The sequence below is a fragment of the Neodiprion lecontei genome, chromosome 6 (genome assembly GCF_021901455.1).
Source record: "Neodiprion lecontei isolate iyNeoLeco1 chromosome 6, iyNeoLeco1.1, whole genome shotgun sequence".
NCBI classification, from domain to species: Eukaryota; Metazoa; Arthropoda; class Insecta; order Hymenoptera; family Diprionidae; genus Neodiprion; species Neodiprion lecontei.
In genome coordinates this window covers 8,732,341-8,759,741 of record NC_060265.1, presented here as the reverse complement: position 1 = coordinate 8,759,741, position 27,401 = coordinate 8,732,341, and the positions used below count along the sequence as shown (strand labels likewise).

The following is a 27,401-nucleotide window of genomic DNA, read 5'->3' as shown; positions in this document are numbered from 1 at the left end:
ACACATGTGCGCGGAGTTCGTGTTCATCGAAAGCTACGGTATGTGCTTGCGGAGTAATTTACTGACATCGAAGAATCTTATCTTGTCTGAAACGCGGGGCCCCTTCGACCACTGACAAGAGTAGACGAGAGAGGAAAGGAGGAAAGGAGGAAAGAGAGTCACTCGTCTTCGTTCCTCCTCCTCCTCCTCCTCCTCCTCCTCCTCCTCCTCCTCCTCCTCCTCCTCCTCCTCCTCCTCCTCCTCCTCCTCCTCCTCCTCCTCCTCCTCCTCCTCCTCCTCCTCCTCCTCCTTCTTCTTCTTCTTCTTCTTCTTCTTCTTCTTCTTCTTCTTCGAGAATATATTAAACGTCCGGTTATTTTTAGATTCTGGGCACCCACACTGACGCGTTAATATTATACGTTACGTACGGTAAGCGAGAGAGCGACGAAGCCGGCAGTTGGTTGGTTGGCCCCGTGGGCTTATTCTCCGGCATTTCGGTACCGTATGCCTCCGCGTTGCAGGGGGAGAGAAAGAGAAAGAGAGAAGAGGGAAGAAAAAGAGAAAAAGAGAGAGAGAGAGAGAGAGAGAGAGAGAGAAAGGAGAAATACGCGCATACATGCCGTCTTCGTGTGCGTACGCGCATCTCGAACGAGGCATCGAGCGGACGGACCGTCACGACGCACCATCTGGCGGCCGAATCTATTATTAGAATTCATCTTCTTCGTCTTCGTCTTCGTCTTTGGCGATCGTCTTTTTCTTTTTCTTCTTCTTTCTCTTCTCTTCTTCTCGGCAATCGCATCCCTCCCGGAGGAGCTTTCTACCGAAGAGACCGCGGTGTCCCGAGGAGACGTAGCGGGAGAGGGGGAATGAATGGAATGCGTCTTGTTTCCCCCGTAAAACCCGACATTCCAGGCCTGGGTCTCCTCTCGCAGGGATCGGCGGACACATCAACTGTTTCCAACCAACCAACCAACGAACGAACCAACCTGGACGGGCCCCCCGAACCCCTGAACGTAGCGAAAGAAGATCAAAGAATATAAACAAAAATCCCTGGATCCCCGTAAAGACACGAGAAGCTATACCCGCTTCTTTCTTTCTTTATCACCTATCTCCTTTTCTCTTTTTCCTCGTCTTCCTTCTTCTCTCAATCTTAGATCCGACATGGGTACATTTTTTTCTTTTCCAATCAATTTTTCGCCGTCTTCTTTCTCCGCTTCTTTGGCTTTCCTTCATTCATTTGAGGCTACTTATTTTTAACCCCGCCGCCGAAGTAGTAAATTCCAAATTTTTCTGTATCAATCGTTATTGTACGAGAATATACAACGTTCATCGTCATTTACGCAACGTATGTAACAATAAAGAAGTAGGGTGAAATTTTTGTTCGTAAAATTCTTTTTAAAATTATATATCATGAAAATTTACATACGTATTAATCAAATGTCTTGTCTGTATTCCGCGAAGAAATGTTAATAATTCTTCCAACTTCCAGATATTGACGTTCAATTACGTTTTCCTTCTAGAACAAGTCTGTCAATCGGTGAAGAATTTGTAAAACATATTTTTAAAGAATTTTCTTACCCAGAATAAGAGCGATATATTACGTATACAAAAACAAATGGAAAAAATAAGCGTTCATGCTGATCGAGTCGATATATTTTCGGTATCTTTTCCATTTTCAACGGTTAAGAAAACCCCTGAGTACAAGCAAACTTCCCTAACCTTTCCGGACTTTCCTGTTTCCAGCTATACATATAACAATATTGCCTAACGATAAACTTTTCCGTTCCTTTTTATACGTACAAGAAACAACGAATGTGAAAGAAAGTTTCGATCAGTTTCCCCAAATAAAAAAAAAGTGTAAAAGCGGTAATGATGCCCATTTCTTCTTTTCACCTCCTTGAAATGTACTTCTTATACCTTCTTTTTTCTCTGTACATGGTACATTTGTTTCCTTCTCGGTTACACATTGCAAAAGAACGTTAATTCCGTCAAGACGTTGTTGCAGAAATAAAATTAAATAAAAACGTCGTCTGTCTAACCGTAATTCATCTTATCTGTTTATTAAGAGAATACATAAGCGCGTTGTGTAAGAATCGAACGGTTACGTGGAGGCACTGAGAATAATGGTGCTGTGGAATTGGCTCGTTTGCTTAGCGATCGAAACTGCATCTCTGCAGTAGAATTTTAACGCCAAAATTTTTCATCGGTTACTCGATTGCTTCTATATTTTTTAATTTTCCACGCATTCGTACGTACATAAACAATTAATTGTTCTCACTGCGACGAACGATGATAAAAACATTTTCACTCGATTAAATTCGTCTGTATGCCTATTATACGCAATTATATACCATGACTAATCGCGCAGGTGAAATTATGACCGTAAAGTTTGATTAATTACGTTACCAATATCGCGAAATCAGACTTAACAAAAGGTGTTAAATACAAACGGGAAACAGAAACGAAGAATGAAAATGTTAAAAAGATATACTTTTAGGTATTCGATCAAACAACGAACGAGCAAAATGTTATTCCGTGCTGTTCGAAGTACGCGAAATATTTAACATAAATGTAATAAACGTATAACGAAGATCACGCTCCGACATTCTTCTAGCGGGAATTTTTCAACGATCGCATTGCAGCGAAACGCGTCGCGTTTGCGTTTTCGTTTGCCTGCAACGTTACAATCGACGTGTGCACAGGCATTCGTAGAGTTATAGGCATAAAGCTGAGGTCGAAAAGCGATTCATTCGCGTCGAGCGAGCCGAAGGAATCCGTCCGTCTATATAGAGCAAGTATAAATATGTTTGAGGTATGCGGTGGCATGTGTGCAATATGCCGACACGTTGGCCGCGCCTGCATTACGATTAGACGACGTACATACGTTATACTTGCGTACATAGGATTGGAGCGGGGTTGAAATTACGATTTTAAAAAGTTCCAAAAGCGATTGATTACGCATTATTTTGTCGCGAAACTTAAAGTAAGGAAATCAAACTTTGGACGAAACATCAAAGTTTCGAAAGGGCGTAACTCCGACAGGTCAAAGCTCCGAAAGTATGAAATGAGAAAATAAAAAAATCCGAAACAACCAAATTCCGAGTGATCCAAGATTTTCAGTTCTCTACATTTCTGGTTTGGTAAAATGTCGATACGTTTGATCTTTCTTTGTTTTGGATTTTCGATATTTGTACGTTTGGAATCTTGCACTGTGAGAAATTTTTAGTTCCGGTTACCGCTCGGTCCTTGACTATTTTCATTTTTTATCACAATCGAAAAATATAGTTCTAGGTAGAAAATGATGATTAGTTTTCTAACCGTTACCGGAAAGTCTAGTATCCGTTACTATGTGTGGTCTTTCTGATTTTCGGTTTTTCTGAAATTTTTTACACCCACTCGTTGAGTAAACTACGCTGTCCGAGTGCCATTATTATACTCTAGAGATGATGATAATTTGTTGCTTTTATAACATGTAATATACGTATTACACGTACCTATATGTAGATACTAAAGAAATATTTAGCGAGGAAAATAATAAATGTGGCAAAAAGCCGGGTAATAATCCTGTCGAGAGAATAAATATAATGTTCCATAAAAATCTTCCGATGCGAATAAACACGGCAACGCATAGATATACAGACGAGGCTAAAAGTCGGTAGCGTTACGGCAGCGAAACGTCGGTGAAAAAACCATTACTACGCAATTTTTAAGAATGGCATCGAAGGAGTCGGTGACTTTTCAAAATCTGAACCTTATGTTGCGTTTGCAAATTATGTATACCGTATTTCCTTACTTCCTTATTTCTAATTCTTATTCGGCTCGATGATAAATTCGGCTTGGCCGCCTGTGCAAGTACAAGTGACAGGTTACAAATTGGGCAACAAAAGACGTTCCGCGGGGTGCCAAGATCGGCGCTGAGAGAGAAAACGAAAAAGAAGAAGAAGAAGACGAGGGAGAGAGAGAGAGAGAAAATCCGTTAAGAGGTTTGTCTAATTCTGCAAGACTTTCGAACAACTATTTTGGCCAACAGGCTTACTCCTCGTCTCTCGTTTAAAATATCTATTATTCCATTATACGATATACATCAGGATAGTTTTTATTTTCGACTTTTTCGAATATTAACTTGGCTGCCCCTCTAATCGCTTACAAATAAATAAATAAATAAATAAATAAATAAATAAAAATCTCCTTCAAAACACAGATCTCTATATCAACCCTAAACCTTCAGACAAGGGCTGTGAATTTTTCCATTTAAAATACGCAAGTTTTTTACGACAGTTTCTGTAAAAATGTTATCGCCGAATTAATCGTTTGAAAAAAAAAACTCGCTAATTACTGTGAGAAATCAGTAAGCATTGATTTGTAATATTGAATAAACATATCGGCAGCATCGTCTACGGAGCATTATACGTTAGCTGCTGTAAGTACCCGATTAGAATTCGATTTTTGTTTTCTTTCTCTGATATCAGTCGAAAATCGACGATGCTCATCTTTTGATCAAATACTAGGATCAATGCTGATCGATTTCTGACACTTGTAAATGTTTAGCAGACAGTTAATAATCCCACGATCAAATATCCGTAGGCTGAAAATTGAGTAGTAAAAACGTGTACATTTTAAATCGTAAATTTCACAGACCTTGCGAGAGCGCGCTTAGGTTTAAAATAGAAACCTGTGCTTCTCGAGAGATTTCTATTTATTTATTTAAAATCAATTCCGATAAATTCTATGGCACATCTATACGTCGCGAGGTGCATAATTATACGATGCACTATAAATAATAGACATACGACGCATGTGGGAGGCCGGTATTATACTGAGATGCAGGTCGGTAGTTCGAGGAATTGAGGTCAAATTTCCGCCAATGCAAATGCCAAATGGTGGCGGTTCTGCAGGTAGATATCGGTGCAGAAGTGCACGCAACGCGATTCGAAGGTTAAAAGACGCGTCGCGTATCCCGCATGTGTGGTACACACATGTGTGTGTGTGCGCGTGTGTATGAGAAAACTCGAAACTTCTCGCAATATTTTGAGCTGAAAGTCCTTATCGAGGAACGTCTTAAAATGAGCTTGAAAATTAAAATACTGTTTGTGGTTTTTTTTGTTTTTTTTTTTCTTGTCGTTGCTCAGATTTTGAAACTTTGTGCAATATTGTTTTCCAAAAAAATGAGAAAATTTGACGTAACAAATGCAATTTTCAAAGTGGGATATCGATAATCAAACTAGAAATGAATTAATTAACAAAAATTGACGAAATTATTAAATTCGTTTTGTGCATTAAATAATTATTCTCTTCCCTTTTTTCCCCCTCTTGCCTCTTTTTCTCTTTCTCTGTCTCTATTTCTCTCATATAGTATATATACCCGGTGTCTTACCGGCCTTTGCGTGTGTGTAAATGACGTAAGAGGAATCTCTCGTGTGTTAGGGTATTATGTGCATATCGTGCAAGCGAGCCTCGTCTCGTCGCCGCGGTAAATGCAGGTATTTGCAAGGCGCTTTGCTTCTTCTTACTTCGCGCGATTTTTATGTATTGTATACATGTATGTACAATACGTATAGTATAAATACTTGTTACACGTGCATCGAAACATGCATATTTATATGTTTCTGTATGTGGGTGTGACTCGCGTGTAATGTTATAGGTACACGGATGCCTCGGCAACGCAGGTACATACACGATAGCTTCGAGAGGTATTCGAGAATATAATATTCTTCTTTGAGCTGGAGTAGGGATTTTAATTATAATGTAGTACGTTATTAATATACCGTCGTGTCTAGCTAACCGGCTAATTTCTTTCTTCCGAAATGAATTATACATGCATCGTGTATACGCGGGTAATGAAATTGAACGAAATAAAAAGAACGTTGAATAATAAACGGTACGCGTATAAATATACAGAGAAGACGAGAAAAATGATTGTACAAAAGTTTTTTGTAATACAAATTATTGAAAATATTAATCACACAGAGGATCATATGTGTAATGATGTACAAAAATTATGGCGATTCATTTTTATACATATAATAATACCGTATAGCATGTATTGCACAAAGAAATATTGCAAAATACTTGAAATTTGTTTAGAGTTAAATAACGATCGAATAAAGAATAAAATTCGTTATTTGTTGTATTTTTTATTAGAATCGAACGCGTTTTCCAATATTATAATTTAAAAATGCGCTTTGTATAGGGATAAAAAACGTGTCACAGTTGTTGAAAAGCCGCGGTGACATTTATCCAAGGCAAATTTTTTGTTTTAATTATAACGTCTATAGGTAGAATAATTTACTACGCAGACGTAAAGTCGGGGGATCTCGTGCGCAGCACATTTGTCTTGATCTGTCCTCAGAATAATTGTACACGATCATCACTTCAAACTGCGACACGCCAATCTCGAGAACAACTTTAATCTACATCAGCAGAAGCGGCATAAGCAGAGGGTTATTTAAGAATGCATCCAATATATAATGTATATGTGTATACATAACCTCTATACAAGAATTTGCATAGACAGAGCTATCTGCATATTATAAGCTCAGAGCTTGACAATAATATTTCTCCATCGTTGACGTCTAATTGTAAATCGTCCTTTAATAATCCACATGCTTGTTACATAGGTGTGTAATGCAATACGAACGATCGATCTAATCATGTCAACCATCAAGATCTGATAATTCTGCACTCAACGATCCGCGTTGTTCCGTACGCAATTACTAGTAACGTTACTGCAACGATGCGTGTTCAGAAAAAAATCGCTACTTCGCCACTTTGGGATTGTCCGAAATTTAGTAAACCATAAAAGAACGAAACATGCTCACGTTTTGTAAAGCCAACTCCTCGAGAGTCGTCCTAAAATTGCACAATAACAAGTTTTTTCTCTTATATTTCTTTATACGTTGACTTTACTAACTTCAGATTCGTTTAGGTTTGCCCTTCGGCATCGTCGATACGATACATATGTAAAATATCGTATTGCAACGAAAAAGCGAGAATTTCGTATCATTCAATTCGAGCCTCGTTGATATAATTCGAATGTTTTTCTCGACTCATTGCCGGATGTATTCGAGTCAAGGCGAAGTTCGGTTTAGAATTAAAATCTGTACATACATCCATGCTGTTACAGTATGATTTAAGTATGATCTACGGTCGAAAAATTTCGGGGAACAGCTGTAAACGGCGCGGCATGCGGAGTGAGACCACGTGGCCTTGAACGTCAAGTGGAGAGAGAGAGAGAGATATATAGATAGAGATAGAGATAAAGATAGAGAAGTAGAAGGAAAGATGATGAAAAGATGCAAAACGAGGAAAAATCCGTCTAGAAAAATTTACAACACCAGTTCGAAACGTTACGTACACGCGTATACGTGAGACATATTAGTCGTCAAGATTAATGTAGAAATTGATCAACTTTACACAAAAAAATTAAAATAAAATAAAATAAAAAAAATAAAAGTAAAAAAGAAGGAAAGAAATAAAAATTTCTCACCGTGCCAAGATTCGAATGGATCGAAATCGAGCAGCCATTCGAACGTTATACAAGTCCTACAGTGACGTGTAATAAGCGTGTATCCGAACATTGAAAAGAGGAGTGAAATTAAAGCGAGGCGCTGCTAATAATGTCGAAAATCGAGCATAGAATCGAAACGGCAATAGACGAGAGAAAGAACGGAGAAAGAACGAAAAGAGGATACTTCATTCGGATTCGCCGCGTTACAATCGGGCGTTGTAAGTGCGGCCCTGTTGCATGGAATGCGGGCGCGGCGCGCGTGTGTGAACGGAGCGGAGCGAGGTAACGTACGCAACCAACACAAGCAAAGACGCACGCCTCGGAACGACGACGACGACGAAGCCGAGAAGCGACAAGGAGAACATCAGCATCGCCGACAAGCGGCGCGGCGGCAAAAGTAGCAGCAGAAGTAGGAAGAAGATAGTCGGACACGCGGAGGCCGATTCGTCGTTGTTTTTGTGATAGATAGACGGACGGATGTACGGATAGATAGATGGATGGATAAATGGACGAAAGAGAAACGAAAGGGGAGAGAGAGAGAGAGAGAGAGGGAGGAGGGAAGAGGAATGAAAAGAGGAAAAAACGCGAGGCGGGCTGCTGCATGGTAGGTAATATACACAAACGAACGTACCTGTCTCTCGGGTCGATCCAAGTCGTCTTCCTCGTGTTATGATCGATGAAATATACCTTCCCGTCGAAGTCTCTGGCGACATCCCAGCCGTCCGGAAGCGGTATCTCCCCATTTCTTCTCCTTGGCATATTTCACTTAGCTCTAAATCCATCCAAAGGTATCACCAACTGGTATCACACACACGTAAAACACTAGCTACTCGCCCGCCGCCATCTTGAATACCTCATTATCATGAGCGGGAGTGACGTCACACCGCCCCGAACGACCAATCCCGGCACCGTTCAGACGCCTCGCGAACGGTATGCGAGTATTGACATAGTAGTCGTCGTCCTCCTCCTCGTCGAGACGACCCCCGGTATCGAAACTCTTTATTTATTCATTCGCACAGCATTACCCGCTCGATTATGCGTTCAACGATTAGGTTCACCCTTCGTCTGATCATCACTCCTAAGCATCTCCCTCTCTATCTCTGTCTTGCTCTAGCTTTCTCAGTTATTGCTGTAAAAAAAATTTCACCGCTAGTACGTTTCTATTTGAAAGAAGTAAACTTGTTTTTGCTTTTTATTATACTATACGTGTTTAAGTATACCGGTAAAAGGCCACCACTGCACACACTCCGTATTCAACACTATTCGGCACTGTCACTTTTTTTTTTTGCTTTCTTATTTATGCATTTTTTTTTTTAAATTCAAACGAACAACTTCACCCAACACTTTCGGACACTAGTATTTTTCTTCGTTACTCTCTTTCTTTATTCGTTTGTTTATGTTATTATCATCAATATCGAATGTGTTGAACGTTCAACCCCCCGCCCCCCTCCCCCCCACCCCCCCACCGTCGAAAACACGAGGAATCTTTCCGACGATCTTTCCACCCTATCTCGGCGATTTTATTATGCACATGCTTCGTAATACTGTTTAGAATAGAACGGATAAAAACCTCTTTACTCTGTGGTCGTAATTACGATTTTAATCCCCGTCGATTCCCTGCCTCCCTCCATGACGTAGAAGATTGATCGTTGACGGGGTGACAATAGTTTGGTTTTAAACATGTAAGGATCGTGTGTAACTTGATATCGGTCCAAGTGCAAAACGCTTCGAATAGAGCGAAAAACCCAAAAAAAAAAACAAAAAAAAAACAACAAACAAACAACAACCGATTCGACGATAGGAGTTTGATATTGATAACAGAAGAAAACAATCGCCGAACGTTAGTTTCGATAATAGGAGGTGAAAAAAAGTGAGTACCGGCTCAAAAGCAAGATGTACCCGGTCTTGCTATCTCTTAGCTCTTGCTACCTAGGAGCATGTTCGGAGTTTGAGACATGCCTGATACCTTCGGCTCATGCGGCCGCTCTCCGCGCTTTGGAATCCGTCCCCACCACGCGATGCGTTCTCGTGTCTCTGACCGCTGCGCACGAATCTCAGCGGAGAAAGCCGAACACCGGCGTTGCCCTTTACGCGAGAAATTCGAATATTTTCAGATACGATTTGTACGGCGCCACCGTACGATAAGAGAATTTCATGACAGGTGCAACTCTCGGCGCAACTCTCACCCTACTACGCGGCTGAGAAGCCAAATACGCCACACATGCCTCGGAATTGTTCCGTCACACGACGATCGCTGCGCCCTCTGCGCGCCGATTCTACAACCTGCCGAGGAATGCTAACACGTTTGTCGTTTTTTTTCGTTATTTTTTTTTTCCTTCGTTCTACGTTTGTTTTCTTCGTTTTTTCTCATTTTTATACCCCTCGCTCGCTGCTGTCTTACGCAGGGACGAATAAACCCGCCCGCTATTACTAGCTGACGCCGTCATCACAGCGACGTGTGTCCGCCGTTTTTTTATTTTTATTTTTATTTATTCATTTTTTTTTTTTTTTTTATCTGTACTTTATTCCAACTCATTTCGCCTCCGTGTATAATTTAATACGGAATTCGAGTTTCATCGACGAATATATACAAGGAATTATCTCTTCCCACGTTCAAATACTCGTATTCATTGCCTTGGGTATTTTTGATTCTGTGGATAATTTTTAAGATGGAATCTTAGTCGGCAATCGGTCGATGAGTCAGTTTGCTATATTCTGTCGTGAGATGCAATTCCAGATGGTCTGCAGCACCTGTTGACGATTCGTGAATATATGCACAAATTCAAATGCACCGTGCAGGATCCTCGATATTTGAAACGAGGGCGAGCATTCGGGTGCCTGTAGATTTCGTAGAGCATTAATTATGCTGTACGAAAGCCAAGGAAAAGGCTGAAATTCTCGAGTAGATTGATTTTCTACAAAATCGTTCGACCGTGATCACATGATTTTGCTGTCCAATAGAAGCCGCGCGTAAATTAAATTCACCTTGTCGTTTCGTCCTGTACAACACATAACTCATTTCATTCACATGCAATATGAAGGTGAGCGCATATAAAATGGTTGAGCATACGAACCACGCATAAACTGTGAAGCCTGACGGATCCACGGCCAAGGGCCACGCGCCTAGAGGCAGTCTTGGGAAAGATATTTCTCAAATGAATATTGCATGTGTAGTGTTGCTATATCTATAGAATACAGATCCCGGTTCTACATACACAGTGTCTAACATGTAGTGTCCCGATTTTTGATCCTGTATGTTAATCCCTGATGATATTGCGGATAGAAAAATTTTAGATTTATAGGAGTTTATGAAATCATTACAGTAGATCACTACAAATAGTCGTTCGATGGATCCAACATCGCAATGATTTAACATCTGGTCGAAATTTTTTTGAATTTGATCCGTATCGAAAACATTGTAAATTAAACCCAATTACAGAAAATATAACGATTCTGTGCATATTTTTTACCAACCTTATTCATCCGAGATTAAGTCGCATATCAACTTCTACGCAAAAGCTTTTTTACTTTCTCCGATTTTATTTAGGAAAATTCCATGTTAAATAAGCATTGAAATCAGAAAATACGATTTCGAAATGCAACTTGATTAACGACGAAGAAAACACATTTCGCAAACAACGCGTCGTCTTCGTAAGTTCCTATTATAGTTATGACATACCTCGTATTTTGCCAAAATTTCTTTTATTCCTGTACATCGATTCATTTCAAACATCGTTGAGTCAAATTCTACGAAATGTAATTATTAACAGTAGACTTTTGCCCGTGGGTTGGCTCGGCTCGAGGTTGAATTTTAATAAATGCTGCTATGCTGTATGTTCCCTTGAAATAATTATGAAACAATAGAAAAATATCAAAATCATTATTCAATAGCCCAATTTCAGAACTTTAAACTATACAATACCATTTCCATGAATCACAGTTTTCTTTCCGCACAGCGAAATGGAGATATAAATTTTCTCGTTTACAATTAATTTCTCAAGTCATCGAAAAACTAAATACCAAGTTATAACATGCTTTATTTATTATTAAAAAGTATATAAATACTGTTTTAAATCTATTCAGGGTGACTTTTGAACGTTGAGTTTGGCGAATGAAAATTAGACAAATAATATACTTTTGGCAGCAAAAACATGGTTTAAAAAATTTTATTACGAATTTTCTGTATTGGTTACTTTTCAAGGATATCGTTTTAAATGGAGTTCTACTTGATTAAGTCCCAGCTGCAGTTTCCAAATAAAGTTACGCCATATTCACGAGGTTGAAGTTAGTAACGCTACCGTAACGAGACATTTCGAAATTTGAGTGTGTTTTGTTTTATTACGGTTTACTGAATTTCAGACAATTCGAATACGGCGGAATGACGGTTTTTCCTCAGCATGAATCGTTACGATAACGTTGCTAACTTAAACATGATTGATATTCACAGATGAGACATTATCGATATTATCAAGAGAATTGCACTCTCCATCGAATGGCTCCTCCACCGTGGTGCCCCAATGATACGTTCCTGGTTAGGAAAATGACGAAGGCGCATGCTTGAGGAGCGGATGATTTCGCGGCCACGTGACCAGTCTCTTTGGCACGATATGTGATCCGCATATGTGTACAAAGAGAATTCCTGAGACAGGTTCGATATGTTGAATATAAAAAGATAATAAAGAACTGTTTGATTAAAATGTCGAGCCGTTTAATGAGTCTTTGAATTGTCTGCAAAAGTTAAAACGGAGTACTTGGAAGAAGTTATTTATTTTTATTCCCAGCACGACGAGCGTCACTCTAGCTACGTGTCTCTTCGTCGATCAGCCACGAACAGCAGGGAGAGACGAGAACTGGCGTCCAATTAATCTCTGGCAAGTAAAATGGCAACGTCAGAAAGTGACGACTTCGAAAGCGCTGACGAGGAATTGGACAACCTTTCGGCGCCAGCTAAGCGCGTTTCTCCACGTAGAGCCCGGGCCGTCGTCGACTCGGATTCGGACGACACGGACTGGACCTCCTCAAAGATTGACCCCTCCTACGGAACCCTGGGCACATCTGACACCAAGAGAAAACGCGCCTCTCCAACCTTCCCAAAACACAAACCAAGCTCTATTCAAGTCAGCTTGAAGAACCTAGAGAGCGAGGGTAAGTCTGACGACACCGTTGACCCGAAACCAGCTCTTAGCCAACCGCCAGCGGTATCGCAAGCTGAGAAAGAAGCGTCGTCGGAATCGAATACGTCCCAAGATTTGTCGGTACCTAATGAGAAGAAGCCAGAGCCTTCGAATGAAACTGGAAAATCAGACGGTTCTGTACTACCGCCAAAAACTACGGATGAACGTCAAGCCACTTCTGAGTTGTCGACAACTGCCAGCGGCAAGGATGAGGTAGAAAAACCAGTCACAGAAACCGTCAGCAGACCGAAAAGGGAGAGACAGCAGAGACAGCAAAAGCAACGGGAGCCTAGGTCTCTCGGGGAAAAGAAACTGGGGTCTAAGATCACCTCAGAAGATGCAAAGCCCAGAAAAGTTGAAGGGGCGGTAAAGTCTCCTATAGTCGAGAAATGCTGGGAAGAATTGGATGATATTTTGTCAAAACCCCGACCCGACATTGAACAGAGAAAGTCCAAGTGGGACAGCAGTTGGGACGATCCAACGAAACCGAAGGGCGCAGATGAAGAGATAGAAGAGAATATTGAGGTTCCGGAAGAGTTGAAATCGAATAAAAAGTTCAAAGAGGTGTTTAAGTCCGATGGCTGGGGAGATATGGATGAGGATTTAGAAATCCCTGATGAAATGTCAGAGGAAAAGATTCTCCCTGTATTAGACAAGCTATCCTTAGCTGGCGAAGAACAGAACAAAAATGCCGGTTGGGGATGGGGTGGATGGGGCGTCAGTTCATTGATAAACACGGCGTCGGCCGGAGTCACTAGCCTAACGAACCATGTGAGTCACGGATTGACGATGCTCGAAGAAAGCATCGGTGTTCCAGACCCTGAAGAATTGGCAAAAACTGAAGAGAGCGAGACCGAAGGTAGCAAGACCGAAGGTGTTGCCGACGGTAAGATATTGAATATAGGTATTAAGATTAGGTCATGTGTCGGTTAGCGATTCGTTGACCTGAACGCACCACCAATGGTGTGGACAAGAATGTGTTTACCAGACTGGACTCAACCTTGGGCTTAAAATGCAATTGCTGATTCCCATAATTTAAAACACTGTGTAGGACAAAGTAATTGGCAAATTGGTTGGTACGTGACTCACTTAATTTTAATGTCGGTGTAGAGACTGTGTCGGAAGAAGTTGAACACGTGATTCATATTTAAAGCGTCTCTTCCTAAATCGGCGATAGTATCGTTTGGCTCACCAATGTTGATCAACTACAGCTGCCATACGCGATATTTATACAAGATGTTTGTTTCAGAAAGAAGTCAACTGGAAAAAGAGCCGTCTGATACACAATCTCAATCATCATTTGGTTTTGGTAATCTGATGTCCGGTGTTTCTTCTATAACAAAACTTGTCGAATCAACAAGTAACAAAGTAATTGCTGGAGGTTTGGACACGCTGGAAACAATTGGTAAGAAGACAATGGAAGTATTACAAGACGGAGATCCCGGACTCAAGAAGAAAAGAGCTTTCTTCACGCAAGACAGTGACAAGCCTATATTATCACAAATGCTTAGGGAAGCTAAGGACAAAGCAGAAACAGAAGAGAAAACTTTAGAAGAAAAACAATTGGCTAGAAAAGTACACTTTGAAAGTCTCTTCGATGACTATCAGGGACTTGTACATTTGGAAGCGCTAGAAATGCTGTCTAAACAATGTGATATCAAGATACAGCAGCACATGATCAATTTAAATGCCGACGAGTTGTGCTCTGTTCAAGAGACCTTAGATGAGGTAAAGGAACTGTGTGATTTGGGAGACGACGACGGAGATGATGTACACGAGACTGATCTTCAGGAAAGATTGAAGGGAGCTTGTAAAGACCTTGGAGTGACTATGACTTACGATAAACTTATTGACGTGAGAATAGTTAATGGTTACACAATGATTGAAATTTGATCCTGATATTTCAACACAGCAATATTTGTGCATTACTGTTTTTTTTAAATCGGTCACATTTCAGACTTGGGAACAAACAAGGGCCTACCTTTCAACTGTGATTTCTACAGAGTCGGTGCCTGCTGATAGAGAAGTGTTTCAACGTGCCATTTCGACTCTTGCTCAATTCACAGCACTTTCTGTAGAAAGATTTCACAAAACGGCAGAATTACTTCTTGTCAAGGAAAGACGTAGCACTGTAAACGAAGCCGACGCTTTGGTTCAGCTCACCAACATTTTAGCAGGCGAAGTTGGAGTCATCGCTAACCTGTTTGCAGACAAGCTGAATGAGCGTGTTAAACATTCAGACAAACCAGACGCCACAAATGCTAATATCACCACGATTTTCCTCGAGGTATGTTATGTCATTGGCATGTAGAAGCGATTGCATAAGCATTTGAGTTGTACTTACATATTTCTAAGGAAATTTTCATCATTGTTCACAGGCAGCAAATGCAAGCTCATACATTCAAGATGCCTTCAAATTGTTGATTCCAGTTCTCCAAGTTGGAGCTACATAGTCTCACCTATTTTTGTATATGTTTTATATAGGGTATATGAAATCAAATTACTATAAGATTAATAAAAATCATAGAAGATTAAGCTATATTATTGGATGGCTATCGATTTTTGATATGTACCATATTAACTCATTTTTGACGAAAAAATTTCTCAACATAGGTACAATTTTTACTTCGTATTTTAATGGTAACCCAGCTTGACTTTCTTTGCTTTCTTTGTAAAAGAGTCTATATAAAATCATGAATAATAGTTTAGGCCAGATAATAACAAATTAATCCCTGCACTCAATCCGTATGCTTTCAACTAACTCGTATTAAAAACAAGAAGAATGTCGAGGGTGTACTTACAAAAGCTTTGATACTGTTATATCGTTACAAATGTAACAACGTCTATGAAATAGTATAATATTTAGAAATCATGTTTGTTGGATAATATTTGGTACAGCCTCAGAAGTAGTGTCTCCATTTTGCACTGTTTATGTACAGTTAACAAAATTATCACTGATGAATCAATAAACAAGAGAGTAATTACAAAAAGACATTTTTCATTTATTATAACAAATCGTTTCCCATACCGTCATGTACAAATTTTAGTGCTACAGATTTACATTGTACAGGATATAAAACTACACAACTGTATAATCTACCAACTGTAGTTAAAAGAGCAACGCTCATTGGCTTTATCTTATTTAATAATTTGTTTCACTTTTCATACGACGATATAAACTGTGCATCTATTTATCTCGAAGATATTATGCATTTTCTCTGTCACATGAGAGCTTATTGAAATAGGGTGTGGTAAAGCATAACTGCAGTATGTCGCAATAGAAAATCTGGACACGTATGATGAATCAAGTAATATTCAAGTTGTAACAAAGATAATAAAATACCAAAAGTCAATTTTTCAAATAAGCAAATGGATGATGCGGTGTTGAATACAAAGAATGAGCTGCTTCATGTTTCGCAGTGATTTTTTTGTTTTTTACAGCAAATGAAATGTGCGTAAAACAAGTCTTATTACGCACTTACATTACTCGCAAAACAAAACTCTTGACATGATAAGACTTTGTCTTCTAAGAAAATTAAGTGTACAAAAAGATACGAAAACAACTATTATTCACAGATTCCCTTATGACCCTCGGCATTCATGCGAGTTTGCTTCTCATTAAAAATACATTTGCCCAATTCGAATCGTAAATATGAAAGTATGGAATTTGTTTCTTCGTAAGTCCACTTTGATTATGTTTGGGATTTAATTACAGATTTTTCGACTAAAAAAATGACAAATAAATTAGTTTCGATTTTTTTTTTCTTCGAATATCACTAAGATTCATGATTTTACATATTTTTGACTTTTAGACAGGTACTCATACCGAGCACACGTTTGGTCCTTCCAATACTGTAATACCCCTTATTACATCCAATTTCTCGGGATAAAAATCCATGAAACAATATTTTCCAGTATACAATCGTTTCATCTGGATTTTATGCGACGAATGTAATACCAAAATACACTTAGATTTTTTTTTCATCAACTTTAATGCTTATGTCTCTTGTTACCAGTTGGTGGTTTTTGAAGTTGAAAACTGAAGTTGGAGTCTGTTGCTGATAGAGAAGTTGCCAAGTTTGACGGTGTGTTAAAACTCAAACCTGTTGCTGGTGGTTTGGCAGACGCACCAACTGAAATACTACTGGCTGTTTGTAATGACGTTGCATTACCCCAAGCTGAAACAATTTCATTATTACATCGCCTCTAGAAAGTATTACAAAATTAAATTTACACACACCTTGAGGGCAGTAAACTACCTTTTAAGCTCTCCGAAAATAAGAAAAAAAATGTCAGCGTATATATTAAAACCATTATTACATTTCTGTATTGATTTGTGTTCCATAAAAGAAAGGCAGCCTCCATAGGTATCCCATTACTCGATTTAAAATAAGTACAATCCCCCTTACTTAAAACGACTTAACATTACTTTTACGAAGCACATTGCATTATTATATTTCTGTATTGATTTGTGTTCCATAAAAGAAAAGCAGCCTAGATAAATATCCGGTTATATTGATTTAAAAAAAAATTACAGACCCCCTTAGTTGAAAAAACAAAACAAAAATTTTACAAAGCACAAAATCAAATGGGTAATATTTAAATATATCTAGGTGTGCTCGGGAGAATCCTAACAGTACATTGTTAGAATCATGCATTTTTCTTGTCCAAGCATAAGCCTGTTCACCTAAAGCCAAAGCAATTTCAGATGAATTTGACATAGGGAATTAATGAAATCTAATTTTTAATCACCATTGCAAAGACAAGAGTTATATAACTATGCATAAGAATGAGTGAATAAAAAATTAATACAACAATATGTTGTTCATGATAAGCATATTCTTTATAATGGATGCAAGAAGGTTTACTGTTCGAATTAAAACAAAAAGACTTTCCTAAAGCATTTCCGTCATAAAGTCATCCCATATTAAATGATGCAATCATTCCGCGTCTTTGTCTGTGAATCGGCTGTTTTTTTCCCCTTCACAACTCACGAGGGATCTACGGAATATTAGATTTTTCAAAAATCTATTGATCGACATATGAATTTTCGCAAGAATATTCGATTTTAGCAAGAATAACCACTAATGAACTGCAAGATAGTATGTTTGTGGTTCACTGGCGATTATCGTTAATAAAAAAGTGAAAAACTCGTGCATGTTTCAAAATTATTTTGAAAAATCTGACACATTTGGTAGTTTCATATGAAAGTATTCCACTGTCACTAGTCATATTCAAGGGAATTCGCAACTGTCAATAAGATTATAAGTGTCTCGTTACTTTTTAAATAACAGAGTCGAAAGCGAGTGTATATGTAATTTACATAAGCATTGAAACGAACTGAATAGAGGTCCTTTGCCAATTTATAATTTTGTTTCTTTACCAAATCTTGTCTGTAATTTGTCTTCAGTCATTATACAGTTTCAGATCAAATGTGATGTACAAATTACAAATAAGGTGACCAATTTTTATTCAATAATATCTGTAATAGTAGCATCTAAAGCATGAAGTAAAAGCATGTAGTTATTTTCCATGCAAGGTTTTTAGTAAGGTAAAAGCTATTCAAGCTGTACTGTCCCTTCAAATAGAAAAATTAATACCGTTACATTCAAGCTTTTGAAAAAATTTGATATTAGCAACATAAGTAATTAAAATGAAGAGTGATGATAATTTATGCTACTTGAAGAAAAATCCCTCTAGGTTCCCCGAACACAAAACACTATATAATAATGAAAATAAAAAACAAATGCTATACCTCAAATACTAATAAACAGCCACTACTTTTTTCCTGTAAAGGCAAAATAAATACAAATCAAACAGATAATAAATATATTTAGTGATAGCTACAGTGTAAAATTGTCAATCAACGATATCACACTTGAATGAATAACTGCTATGTAACGAAAACAAAGGAGTCAAATTAATGAAGCTATAGAGCAAACGGATGTAGCAGAGTTGTGTAGTTGCTCTGGTTTTGTTAAATCAGTATATAAACGCAACGTGCACAGTAATAACGTATATGAATTCATATTTTGGTAGCAAAGAATAATTGTACAAAGTCTTGGTGAATTTTATGACTATTTTTTTGTTTGATAATTGTTATTTGTGTCAAAGTTCAAAATCTGAGGAAAGCTTGCAGTGCAGAATGGCAAATGGTGCGTTGGAAAATTAATACTATACCTATGCTTTCAGAAAATTTGTGCGTCAATATTTCATAGCAATTTTAATTTATGCGCATTCAACGATATATATTTCGTTGTGCAATCATGGCACGAAATAGAAGACGAGCAGATTACATGTTTAATTTTTACAACAAAATTTAAAGTTTGCTATAGCGTCAATTTACTACATCCATCTATTCTCCGTCAACTTTTTGATATTGGTAATAATTTCTACCTCATACTAAATCCCTGCAAGACCTAAATATAGGATACGTTTATGGGGTATTTTATATACGTGACTAATCGAAAAATACGTGAGTAAAGTGAAGAAGAGGATATAAATTTATACAAATGTAAAATAGAAAAAAAAATCCAATAAATTACACAGTATTTCTAAAGGTTCATCTTACCACTATTTACCTAAAGGGTTCGCTGTTCCATAGTTTGGTGGTCTGCTGGTATTTAGGTTTGTTGAGGATAAAAAACTTTTGTTTCCTAGAATAAAAAATTTTACAATATCGCAAATTTATCATCATTCGAGGATAAGTGAGACGAATTCAACTCAATCAGATACGTCGATGTTTTCAAAAACGTATCGCTTATGAAGTTGAGACTCATGCATCTTCAAAAATCGCTCGAAAGTAATAATTTATTCACAACGTGGAAGAATTCTTGCAAATTAAGAGTTCCTGTTTATAACACCCACGATTGCCATTCCGAAAATTTCATCTTCACAGGTACAGAGTATACCAGAGTATTTGAATGGTTTAAAATGACATGTAAGTTAAAGGTGAACAGGAATCACTTTAGTAAGTATTGAAAATAAACAATTAAATATTATCATAATCCCTTCAGTTCTGTACCCGTTTAAAACAGCTATCTGACAAACAATAATTCAAAATGTTATGGAAGAAGATCAATGAGGTAAACTTCGAAGGCTGGTTCAACAAATGTATTTTATTATTAGTTACTATTATATATTTTATTGCCTGAAGACAAACTTCATTCGTACAAATTAGCCTATGGAATTGTCTAGCCTACCTGGACCAAATGGAGTAGGACCACTGTTGATTTTTCCAGAGCTGATCCTGCTCATTTTTTCGTTTAACTTGCTGTCTTCAAATACGTTAGAACTATCTTTTAAAACGTATTTCCTCAAATTGAGATATTGTTCTTTTTGATGTTGAACTTTAGCGTGTACACCTTGCAACTTTCCCGCGACTGCTATTAATGATTCGTGAAGCTTGCTCATCGCCATTGTTAGTTCTAGGATCAAAAAATGTGGTCAGTCTGATTGATGATGTGAAAACATGTATAAGAAATTGAGCTTTGTAAATATGATGTATGAAAGTGAGAATAAGAAAGGTAAACTCACCCTGTGGAGTTAACGTCTTTGGTGTCACCATGGTATGTATATGTTTTTCAGTGGATTCTATCTGAGATCTGAATAATAATAAATCCTGTTCAAAAGTATCGGCAAGTTCCATAAAGAACAGCAATGGCGCATTGTTCTCATATTGCAGTCCTGCTGGTGTATCGTGTGTTCGTTGTGCAATTTCTGCATTTTGTAAAGCTTTTGCTGTGTCCTGTTTCAATTTGTCTGCCAAGGAACGATCCCGCTGTACCGAACCAGCGAGAGTTGTTAGGAGTTCCATCAACGACGCTGTGTCTTCGGCGCAGCGATTTAAAGGTCTAACGGAACCCCGAGCTATGTCCGAAGTGAATGACTTCTGGGTCTTGATAAATATTCTGGTGAAAATTCAGGGTGATACGTTACAAAGATGATAAAAAAAAAGTCTTTATTACTCCAATTTGACAAAAAAGCTAATAAACGTCTTCCAAATTGAACTTCATTGTTATGCCATGATTACTTACTTGAAGTTTTCAATAGTCTGTGTAAGTTCATTGGGTATGAGGTTTTCCTTAGCTGCTGTTGGGCTACTACTTCCTTGAGTTAAACCTAGTTTGTTGGCAGAAACATCAACGCCACCAAGGCCCTGGATATTAGTAGTTGCCGTTAGGGCGGCTGAGTTCACAGGTTTGGCACCAAACAAACCCCCGACAGGTGCAGCACCAAAAAGAGATGCTGAAAGTAAAGAAATCGTTCGATAAAATATTAGGCAGGACTCATTACTGCAAAGCGTGGTTGAATTTTTCTAAAAAATTACACGTTTGGCAAAGCGAAACTTTGTAACGCAAGTAAGTTTATAGAAGAAAAATTGACTTGCCTGGTAGAGTTTCTACTTATGAGAACTACTACAAAGCTCAGTAAGGTAATAAGCCAGTTGGAGATAAATTTTGATCAGCAAGAAGCATTACAGTGAATCATTCCCTTATGTTATTCCTAACATTGCTATAATCTAAAAATACTCAAGAGAACAATACTAACAACCCGTGGTTGTAGTGGTACCAAAGTTTAAAGTGTTGGTAGGTTGAGTGCCAACACTAGTACCAAAATTCAGTCCTGTCGTAGCAGCGGGTGTACCAAAACTGAGACCGCCAGTCGGGGCTGCCGAGACAATCGGAGTTGAAAATAAACCTGAAGATACACTTGTTATGGCTGTTCCTCCAGAGCCGAAAGGCCTCGAGGCTTGCGAAGTGGTCGAAGTACCGGCTGTGCTACCGAATCCAAAGTTCGGAGTCGTTGATGTTCCAGATATGGCTGTACTAAAGGATAAGCCACCAGTTGCAGCTGACGTCGCTGCGAACGACGGTGTGACTGTTGAAAACGCTGGAGCTGGTCTGAAAATAGGATTGAGATACGTTAATCGTTTGTCTCAGAGGGTAATAGAATTGGGAATAGAATCGATAATTTGCGTTACAAGTATTGACTGCGAATATCAGTAATTGCTAGTCTTGAACTTGTTTTCGGAAAGCATTACTAGTAGCTAACGTATTCCTAATTGCATTCAAGTTATGACACACAATGAAGTATTGAAGAAAATTAAAGTAGATGATACAATGATAAGTTTTAATTGGATCACCGCAGTGATCCGCGAAAGTTATTCATCTTTCACGAGAATGAGAGTTTTGAGGTTAGGATGATTACCGCCAAGTTTGAGGGAGTGTTCGCTGTCAGATGACAAGACTTACTTTTGATTACCAAATCCAAAGGTTGTTGTCGTGGTTCCGGTAGCAGGAGTGCCAAACCCAAATTTCGACATGCTTCTTGCGAGTGTTTTCAATCTAATATTTAAAAATATCTATACTACGTCTCGGCAAAACATTACATTCAAGACATGGCTTGAAACTTCACTTCTCAAGGATTAAGGTCGCCCGCGTGTCGCACGATGTCGCTGTTCGTTGCCGCCAATTTGAACCATCGAGCTTATATGTACGCATGGAGATAGCATCCCAATGGTTGCACGTGTCACGGGGTCAAGGCAATACAAGTACATTCTGTCTCTGTCGCTCTGCGCTGCGATTGGCTGTGCGCCCTACTTCGGCCAATCAAAGCGCGGAGGGAGCGAGACAAAATGTATTGAGATTGCTGTTTCCCAGTCACGAATGCCAGTGCTGGTATGCTACCTCATGCATACAAACTTGATGATTCGACTTGTTGCTTCCAATTTCGTTATGTGTTGCTAACAAGCGGTAAATTTAAACACTTAACAACATTTTCGAATGAATCAGCCTGCCTCAGTTTAGATCGAAGGATAGATAAAAAGTTTTAATTGATCCTAGAGCCGTAGCTCCCTGAGGACCATCAAATACGAAGCTTACAAAAAAATTTCAATCTTATATTTATACACGAAGTGATTAAAATAAGCAACACGGAATTCGTTTAGTTTAGTATTCATTCGAAATAATCGTATCATTTCATTATATGGACATTTTCAAAATCCATTTATATTACTTGAATACCGCGTGCCGGGTTCTGGCAAACCGGCAGCTATTCAAGTAGCTGTTATTGCTTTACTACCTACTTTGAATAACATTTTAAAAAAATATGAAATATATGATTGATGATAACCAATTGAAATTTGTCACGTCACCCTTTTCCCACTATTATCATGTCACTAACAACCCCTTTTTATAGTTAGTGAGCAAATAATCGAACCCACCAATTTTCGGTTTGGTGAGAAAAAACTATGCTGTAACAAAAACAAAATTTAATTTCTAGGACAATTTTTAAAACTTGTTGCTTGCAATGGGATTAATTTTGTGGAAACTTAAAAAAATATTTATTGTAATACCTGAAGAAGTGACAAATATTCTCAAACTTGAACCGATCGAACATAGTAATTAGCAAATTATTAAATGAATAAAAGGTAATGTCCATATCTCGGGTTCTAATTAACTTATTGAAACTTTTTATTTCAATTACGCGTTTTGGAAAAAGTCACCGGAGTCTTGAAAAATATCTAGAGTAATTTGAAAATGAATGAAATTGCTCACACTTTTTTACGAGCTAGAATTTTAAATCTATAAAAAACTTTCTTTGTTGACAAAAATTACTTTTTCCCTGTTACACTTTGAAAGTAGGCATTGAAAATTATCCCGACTATTTTTTTCCACATGGTAGAAATAATCTGACAAAAGTTATCGAAGAAGTGCGGATTTACGTGGACCGTTTATTGTTGCTCAACTAGGCAGCGTAGCCGGGTAAACTTTGGATGAAAAATTCGAGAAAAGATTGTTCTACACGTCGGGTGAGTTTCGGGACATGGAATTGAAAATTCACCGAATTAATAGCAATAAACAAAACGGCCGATCCCAGTGCTTGTCAGGATTTTTCAAGTAAACTAACAATGATACATTATTTTTGTATAGGACTAATTTTATAAAAGGCAATACGATGGAAAACTTTTGTAGGAACCATTTTTCACTGAAACCAACAAAAACAAAAATAAATAACTAAATAAATAACTTCCGCAATTTACAGTTTGTTCAAATTTCAAAAAAATTTGCTGCTAAAATCCGGATCGAACTTTTTTGGCAAACTTCAGGATATGTTCCTGGGCATCTAACGAAATTGTAAAGAAATTGCCGGCTCTCTGTTCTTCGTCGAACGAAGTCGATTGAATTTCTATACATTCGGACCGGACTATGATTTTAATATTACGCAACTCTTTGCACATGGATATTTTTTACTTCGAAATATATTATACTTCCTCAAAGTTTATCGAACCGCAAATTTTCGCTTCGTTCTTAAACATTTCCCCCGGCATTTCTCATTCATATTCCCGAATTTCATTACCTGTCCCGGTCACTCGTACATATAGGTATACAGGCAGGTCGGAGAACCCTAAGCGAAATCAAGACTCCTTGATGGACAGCCCGAGCGGTAGTTCGTTGCAGACGAACGTTGCTGTTCTTTCGCATTTTTGATTTCCCTCGGGTATCCAGCGCCGAAACGCAAGGCTTTGGCAGCAGCTCCTTCGGCTGCCGTTCCCGCGTCTCTCAAATTCTTTTTCCTCGGAACTCCAGGTCTTTTTTAGTATTTCGCAGTAACGGAAATCCCGTAGCACAAGTTGATGCATTTGATTTCCCGGAAACTGAATTACTCTGGCAGACGCCACGGTCTGAACGAACAGAGAAGATAGGAGCTGATAAACGTTTACCGAGCCCTTCTTCAGAATTTATTTCTCGAAGGCTGCTTCCTCTCAAATCAACTTTGCGAAATTTTCGGAGTATTGCCGCACATAGTATGATATTAATCACCGATACTTAGGCTGACGTATTTAATTACGGTTCTGTCATTGGCGCTCATTGATGGTGAGATAATTTGTTATGAACTTTAAGATTGAGTAATAATAGAAAAATCAGAGAAAAGAAAAACACACCAAGGTACATTTGAAATTAATCAGAAATCTTTGGAGATGAGAAAACAACTAATTACCAAAATTAGCTCAAGTATTCAATTTTTCCACAGTTTGATCAGATTATTTCCCTGATTTCAAATCGGCATTCTGTATTGGGAAACTTCCGAGATAATAGCGTATTGAAATTAAACTAAAGCTGAAGTAGTCACGATCCATCGAGTCGAACACGTTGTACCTTAATTATTGACACTTATCAAGACGTTCGTCGCATTTTTCTAATTTCAAGTGTGAATTTGCAGGGTTCAGACGATTTGTCACTCGAGATAAGCCATACCTACTCATTCTGATAGCTTCCCTAGAACTCATTAGTCATGAGACATATTTCTTTATTTCATTTTTCAACCGAATTCATGCTATTTGTGTTCTCATAATTATATCTAGATTCATTGCATTTCATTTCCTGTAAAATTAATTATTTTACTGCATCAAGAGCCGATGTGCGGAAAATTAACGGCAGTCATTAGTCTTTGGATAAGAACAGAGAAAATAGCTACATTGCTTGGGAGTTTGAAGATTAGCAGATGTGATCTTCGATATTCTTTAAGAGAAATTACTCTGTGTAATAGATATAATAGATTCCGATCTGCAATACATTTGCCTTGTAACCTTATAGAAACAGTACATTTTTTCTGTTGCTATTAAATTTCTCATCATGCATATTGATTTCTGAAATCTGCGGTCTGGAAATGAAAAGCAATTTTTCCACGCAGCCGGTAGTCTTGTTTACTTCATAATTCAGCGAGCACAAAGTAGAGGCAAATATTGCCGTACAGTTTGAGCAAGGAATGTCAGGAGTCATGATAATCCCTACAGAGAAACCTGCATTCGGATATTATTTGTTACTTTTAATTTGCATCTTGAACGTTGAATAATATAGATAATAAGATATAATCAACATTTCGTAAATCGGAATCAAGAGATTTTAGAAAATTGGCAAAAATATCATTGTCCTCCCGAGAGATGGCTGTCACGTTTATTAATATAAAATACCACTGTCGTGCGTCACGAATAATTTTTCAAGTATATTTTATCCCTTGTTAAACCGCGTTTTCTTTTTATTTACGCAGGTTGGAGTTTATTATTTGAAGCTTGACTGTGTCCTTGTTTGCTTGAAGGATCTGCTGACCCAAATTCCGTCCCTCGTTTGAGCTGATCTTGCCATCTTTTACCGCCATGTGCACAGATGCTGAGGAAGAGATGAAAGAAATGATCGGATCAAATTTACTTTGCCTACTATATTCAGTTTCAACATAATATTAGAAATATCCGAGGAAAAAGGTTCCCTCGAATATTCGTAAATTTAAACCACTTTAAAGGGAGGATCAACAGATGAATCTTACTTGCAGCCGCCAATAATGGAAACGATTTCTGAAGCGATGTCGAGGACGGCAAATTGGGCCGCATACCTTGCCCTGAGTTGGTGCCGGTGGAACTGTAAATAAAATTGGAAAAGAACCCATGACATGGATCTTCGATCACGGTTTGCGAACAGCGGGTTTCCCGGAATGTCGTTCATGAAGTCGGAAAACTTTCAACCTCGCGAAACTAAAACCCCAATCCCGTGGCTACCCTCGTTCCAAATACTATAAAAATATCAGACGTCCCATTCGCTCAGCGAAAGCACCCAGGTACGACTGGTCCGAGGAATCCCTATAGACCCGACTCACACATTCTCTCGTTTTTTTTTTATCCCGTCGTTATTCCTGAGAATTTTCTGTCAGAAACTTTACGAACGGTTCGAGAAACGTCTCAGATTCTTGTTATTACTTCAAATCGCTCCCGTATCTTGCGTAATTGGATCGTTGAATGAGAAACTCTTTAAATTGTCGTTGCTCTGTTTTTTGAAGAAATTATCCATCAACCTTGACAAACTCGTTCACTTTAAAATGAAAATATTTACTCAAAATGTCTTGATTTGAGTAAAGAAACACTTTTTCGACATGTTTCAGTAATTGAGTTTTTTTTTACTTAAAATTGAGAGTTTTTCTCGCAATTAATGTGAGAATAATTCTACAAATTAAATAACGGAAATTTTACTTCTATTTCATACACTTGACAATTATTTAATATGCAGTATATCTCGAGAAAATCATAGATAAACGAAAATTAAAAACATAAAAGTGAATGGGAAAATATTTACTATTCTCTTTCCAATGTTCAATTAATTAAAAATGAGATTTAAAATCGACGTTAACTGGCCAGTTACGAAACATTATGGTTAATTCAAGTAAAAAATATACCTATAGAGCAACAGATTTCAAATTTTCTTAGACATACGCACAGTCATTTTCTGATTACATGTTACTCGTTAAAAAGCATAGAAAACGTAGAAACAAATATGTGCTGATCCTCACCTCATTTTACTGGAGCTGAGATCTTTAGGCAAATGTTAAGTCGTTGGATGGGAAATTTGACTGCTTTCCACGCGATTCTGGGCGATACTGAAAGCTCGGCAGTCGCGTTGCTGCGTATAAAGACACGATGAAATCATAAAATCTGTACGACTCATATGCAGCTGTGACTAATGAATGATACGATATTCCGATTCATCGGTCTTTGAACCTTTTCCATTGTTTAAGAAATGATAACGAGTATGCGACGCCCAAGCAATAAGTTAATGAAATATCACACCTATCGTAGTATTTCAAGTTTGAATTGCCGATTGCTTGGCTCGTTTTTCATACGACAGACTGAATAAATCCACGATGAAAGGATCCTTGATTACGGGACTTTCGATACGATGATTCTAGTGTAA

At 38.1% G+C, this 27,401-nt stretch overlaps 3 protein-coding genes across 15 annotated transcripts in view; 1 reads left to right on the top strand and 2 right to left on the bottom strand.

Annotated features, from left to right (window-relative positions):
• LOC107218455 (protein kibra) overlaps nucleotides 1-8,929 on the bottom strand; it is a 60,561-nt gene extending 51,632 nt beyond the window's left edge. Inside the window, exons 1-2 of one of the 4 annotated variants that reach the window (XM_046742873.1) lie at nucleotides 8,340-8,928; nucleotides 8,118-8,258 (exon numbers count right to left, since the gene is read on the bottom strand). In XM_046742873.1, the coding sequence (XP_046598829.1) occupies nucleotides 8,118-8,245 (128 nt within the window). In that variant the 5' untranslated portion in view covers nucleotides 8,246-8,258; nucleotides 8,340-8,928. Of the gene's footprint in view, nucleotides 1-8,117 lie in introns of all 4 variants that reach the window. The other 3 variants (XM_046742872.1, XM_046742874.1, XM_015656337.2) reach the window with 3 other exon arrangements.
• A 3,039-nt stretch (nucleotides 8,930-11,968) lies between these two features.
• On the top strand, nucleotides 11,969-18,272 carry LOC107218456 (protein FAM114A2). Of its 3 annotated transcripts, XM_015656339.2 has the most exons (5): nucleotides 11,973-12,134; nucleotides 12,268-13,546; nucleotides 13,910-14,514; nucleotides 14,618-14,947; nucleotides 15,039-16,377. In XM_015656339.2, exons 2-5 carry the CDS (start codon nucleotides 12,367-12,369, stop codon nucleotides 15,111-15,113), a joined length of 2,190 nt encoding a protein of 729 aa, XP_015511825.1. In that variant the 5' UTR covers nucleotides 11,973-12,134; nucleotides 12,268-12,366; the 3' UTR covers nucleotides 15,114-16,377. The 3 variants fall into 3 exon arrangements, with proteins under 3 accessions (XP_046598834.1, XP_015511825.1, XP_015511824.1); XM_046742878.1 differs by lacking the exon at nucleotides 15,039-16,377 and adding an exon at nucleotides 16,677-18,272 and having other exon boundaries at nucleotides 11,969-13,546; XM_015656338.2 differs by having other exon boundaries at nucleotides 11,973-13,546.
• On the bottom strand, nucleotides 15,235-22,119 carry LOC107218457 (nuclear pore complex protein Nup58). Of its 8 annotated transcripts, none has more exons than XM_015656343.2 (8): nucleotides 21,915-22,116; nucleotides 21,211-21,563; nucleotides 20,697-20,907; nucleotides 20,197-20,570; nucleotides 19,863-20,087; nucleotides 19,232-19,316; nucleotides 18,416-18,448; nucleotides 16,699-16,838 (listed from the first exon to the last, which is right to left on the bottom strand). In XM_015656343.2, exons 1-6 carry the CDS (start codon nucleotides 21,983-21,985, stop codon nucleotides 19,234-19,236), a joined length of 1,317 nt encoding a protein of 438 aa, XP_015511829.1. In that variant the 5' UTR covers nucleotides 21,986-22,116; the 3' UTR covers nucleotides 16,699-16,838; nucleotides 18,416-18,448; nucleotides 19,232-19,233. The 8 variants fall into 8 exon arrangements, with proteins under 8 accessions (XP_046598835.1, XP_015511826.1, XP_046598836.1 ...); XM_015656342.2 differs by having other exon boundaries at nucleotides 19,242-19,316; XM_046742879.1 differs by lacking the exon at nucleotides 18,416-18,448 and having other exon boundaries at nucleotides 15,235-16,838; nucleotides 19,242-19,316; nucleotides 21,232-21,563; nucleotides 21,915-22,119.
• Between the last annotated feature and the right edge of the window lie 5,282 nt (nucleotides 22,120-27,401).

Excerpts from the sequence above, each read along its gene's own strand:
- LOC107218456 (XM_015656339.2), top strand. The coding sequence starts at position 12,367 with ATGGCAACGTCAGAAAGTGACGACTTCGAAAGCGCTGACGAGGAATTG. Across the intron at positions 13,547-13,909 it reads GACCGAAGGTGTTGCCGACG|AAAGAAGTCAACTGGAAAAA; the intron begins GTAAGATATTGA and ends TGTTTGTTTCAG. Across the intron at positions 14,948-15,038 it reads TCACCACGATTTTCCTCGAG|GCAGCAAATGCAAGCTCATA; the intron begins GTATGTTATGTC and ends CATTGTTCACAG.
- LOC107218457 (XM_015656340.2), bottom strand. The coding sequence starts at position 21,985 with ATGTCGAAATTTGGGTTTGGCACTCCTGCTACCGGAACCACGACAACA. Across the intron at positions 20,571-20,696 it reads CAGACTATTGAAAACTTCAA|AATATTTATCAAGACCCAGA; the intron begins GTAAGTAATCAT and ends AATTTTCACCAG. Across the intron at positions 19,317-19,862 it reads TCCTACTCCATTTGGTCCAG|GAAACAAAAGTTTTTTATCC; the intron begins GTAGGCTAGACA and ends TTTTTATTCTAG.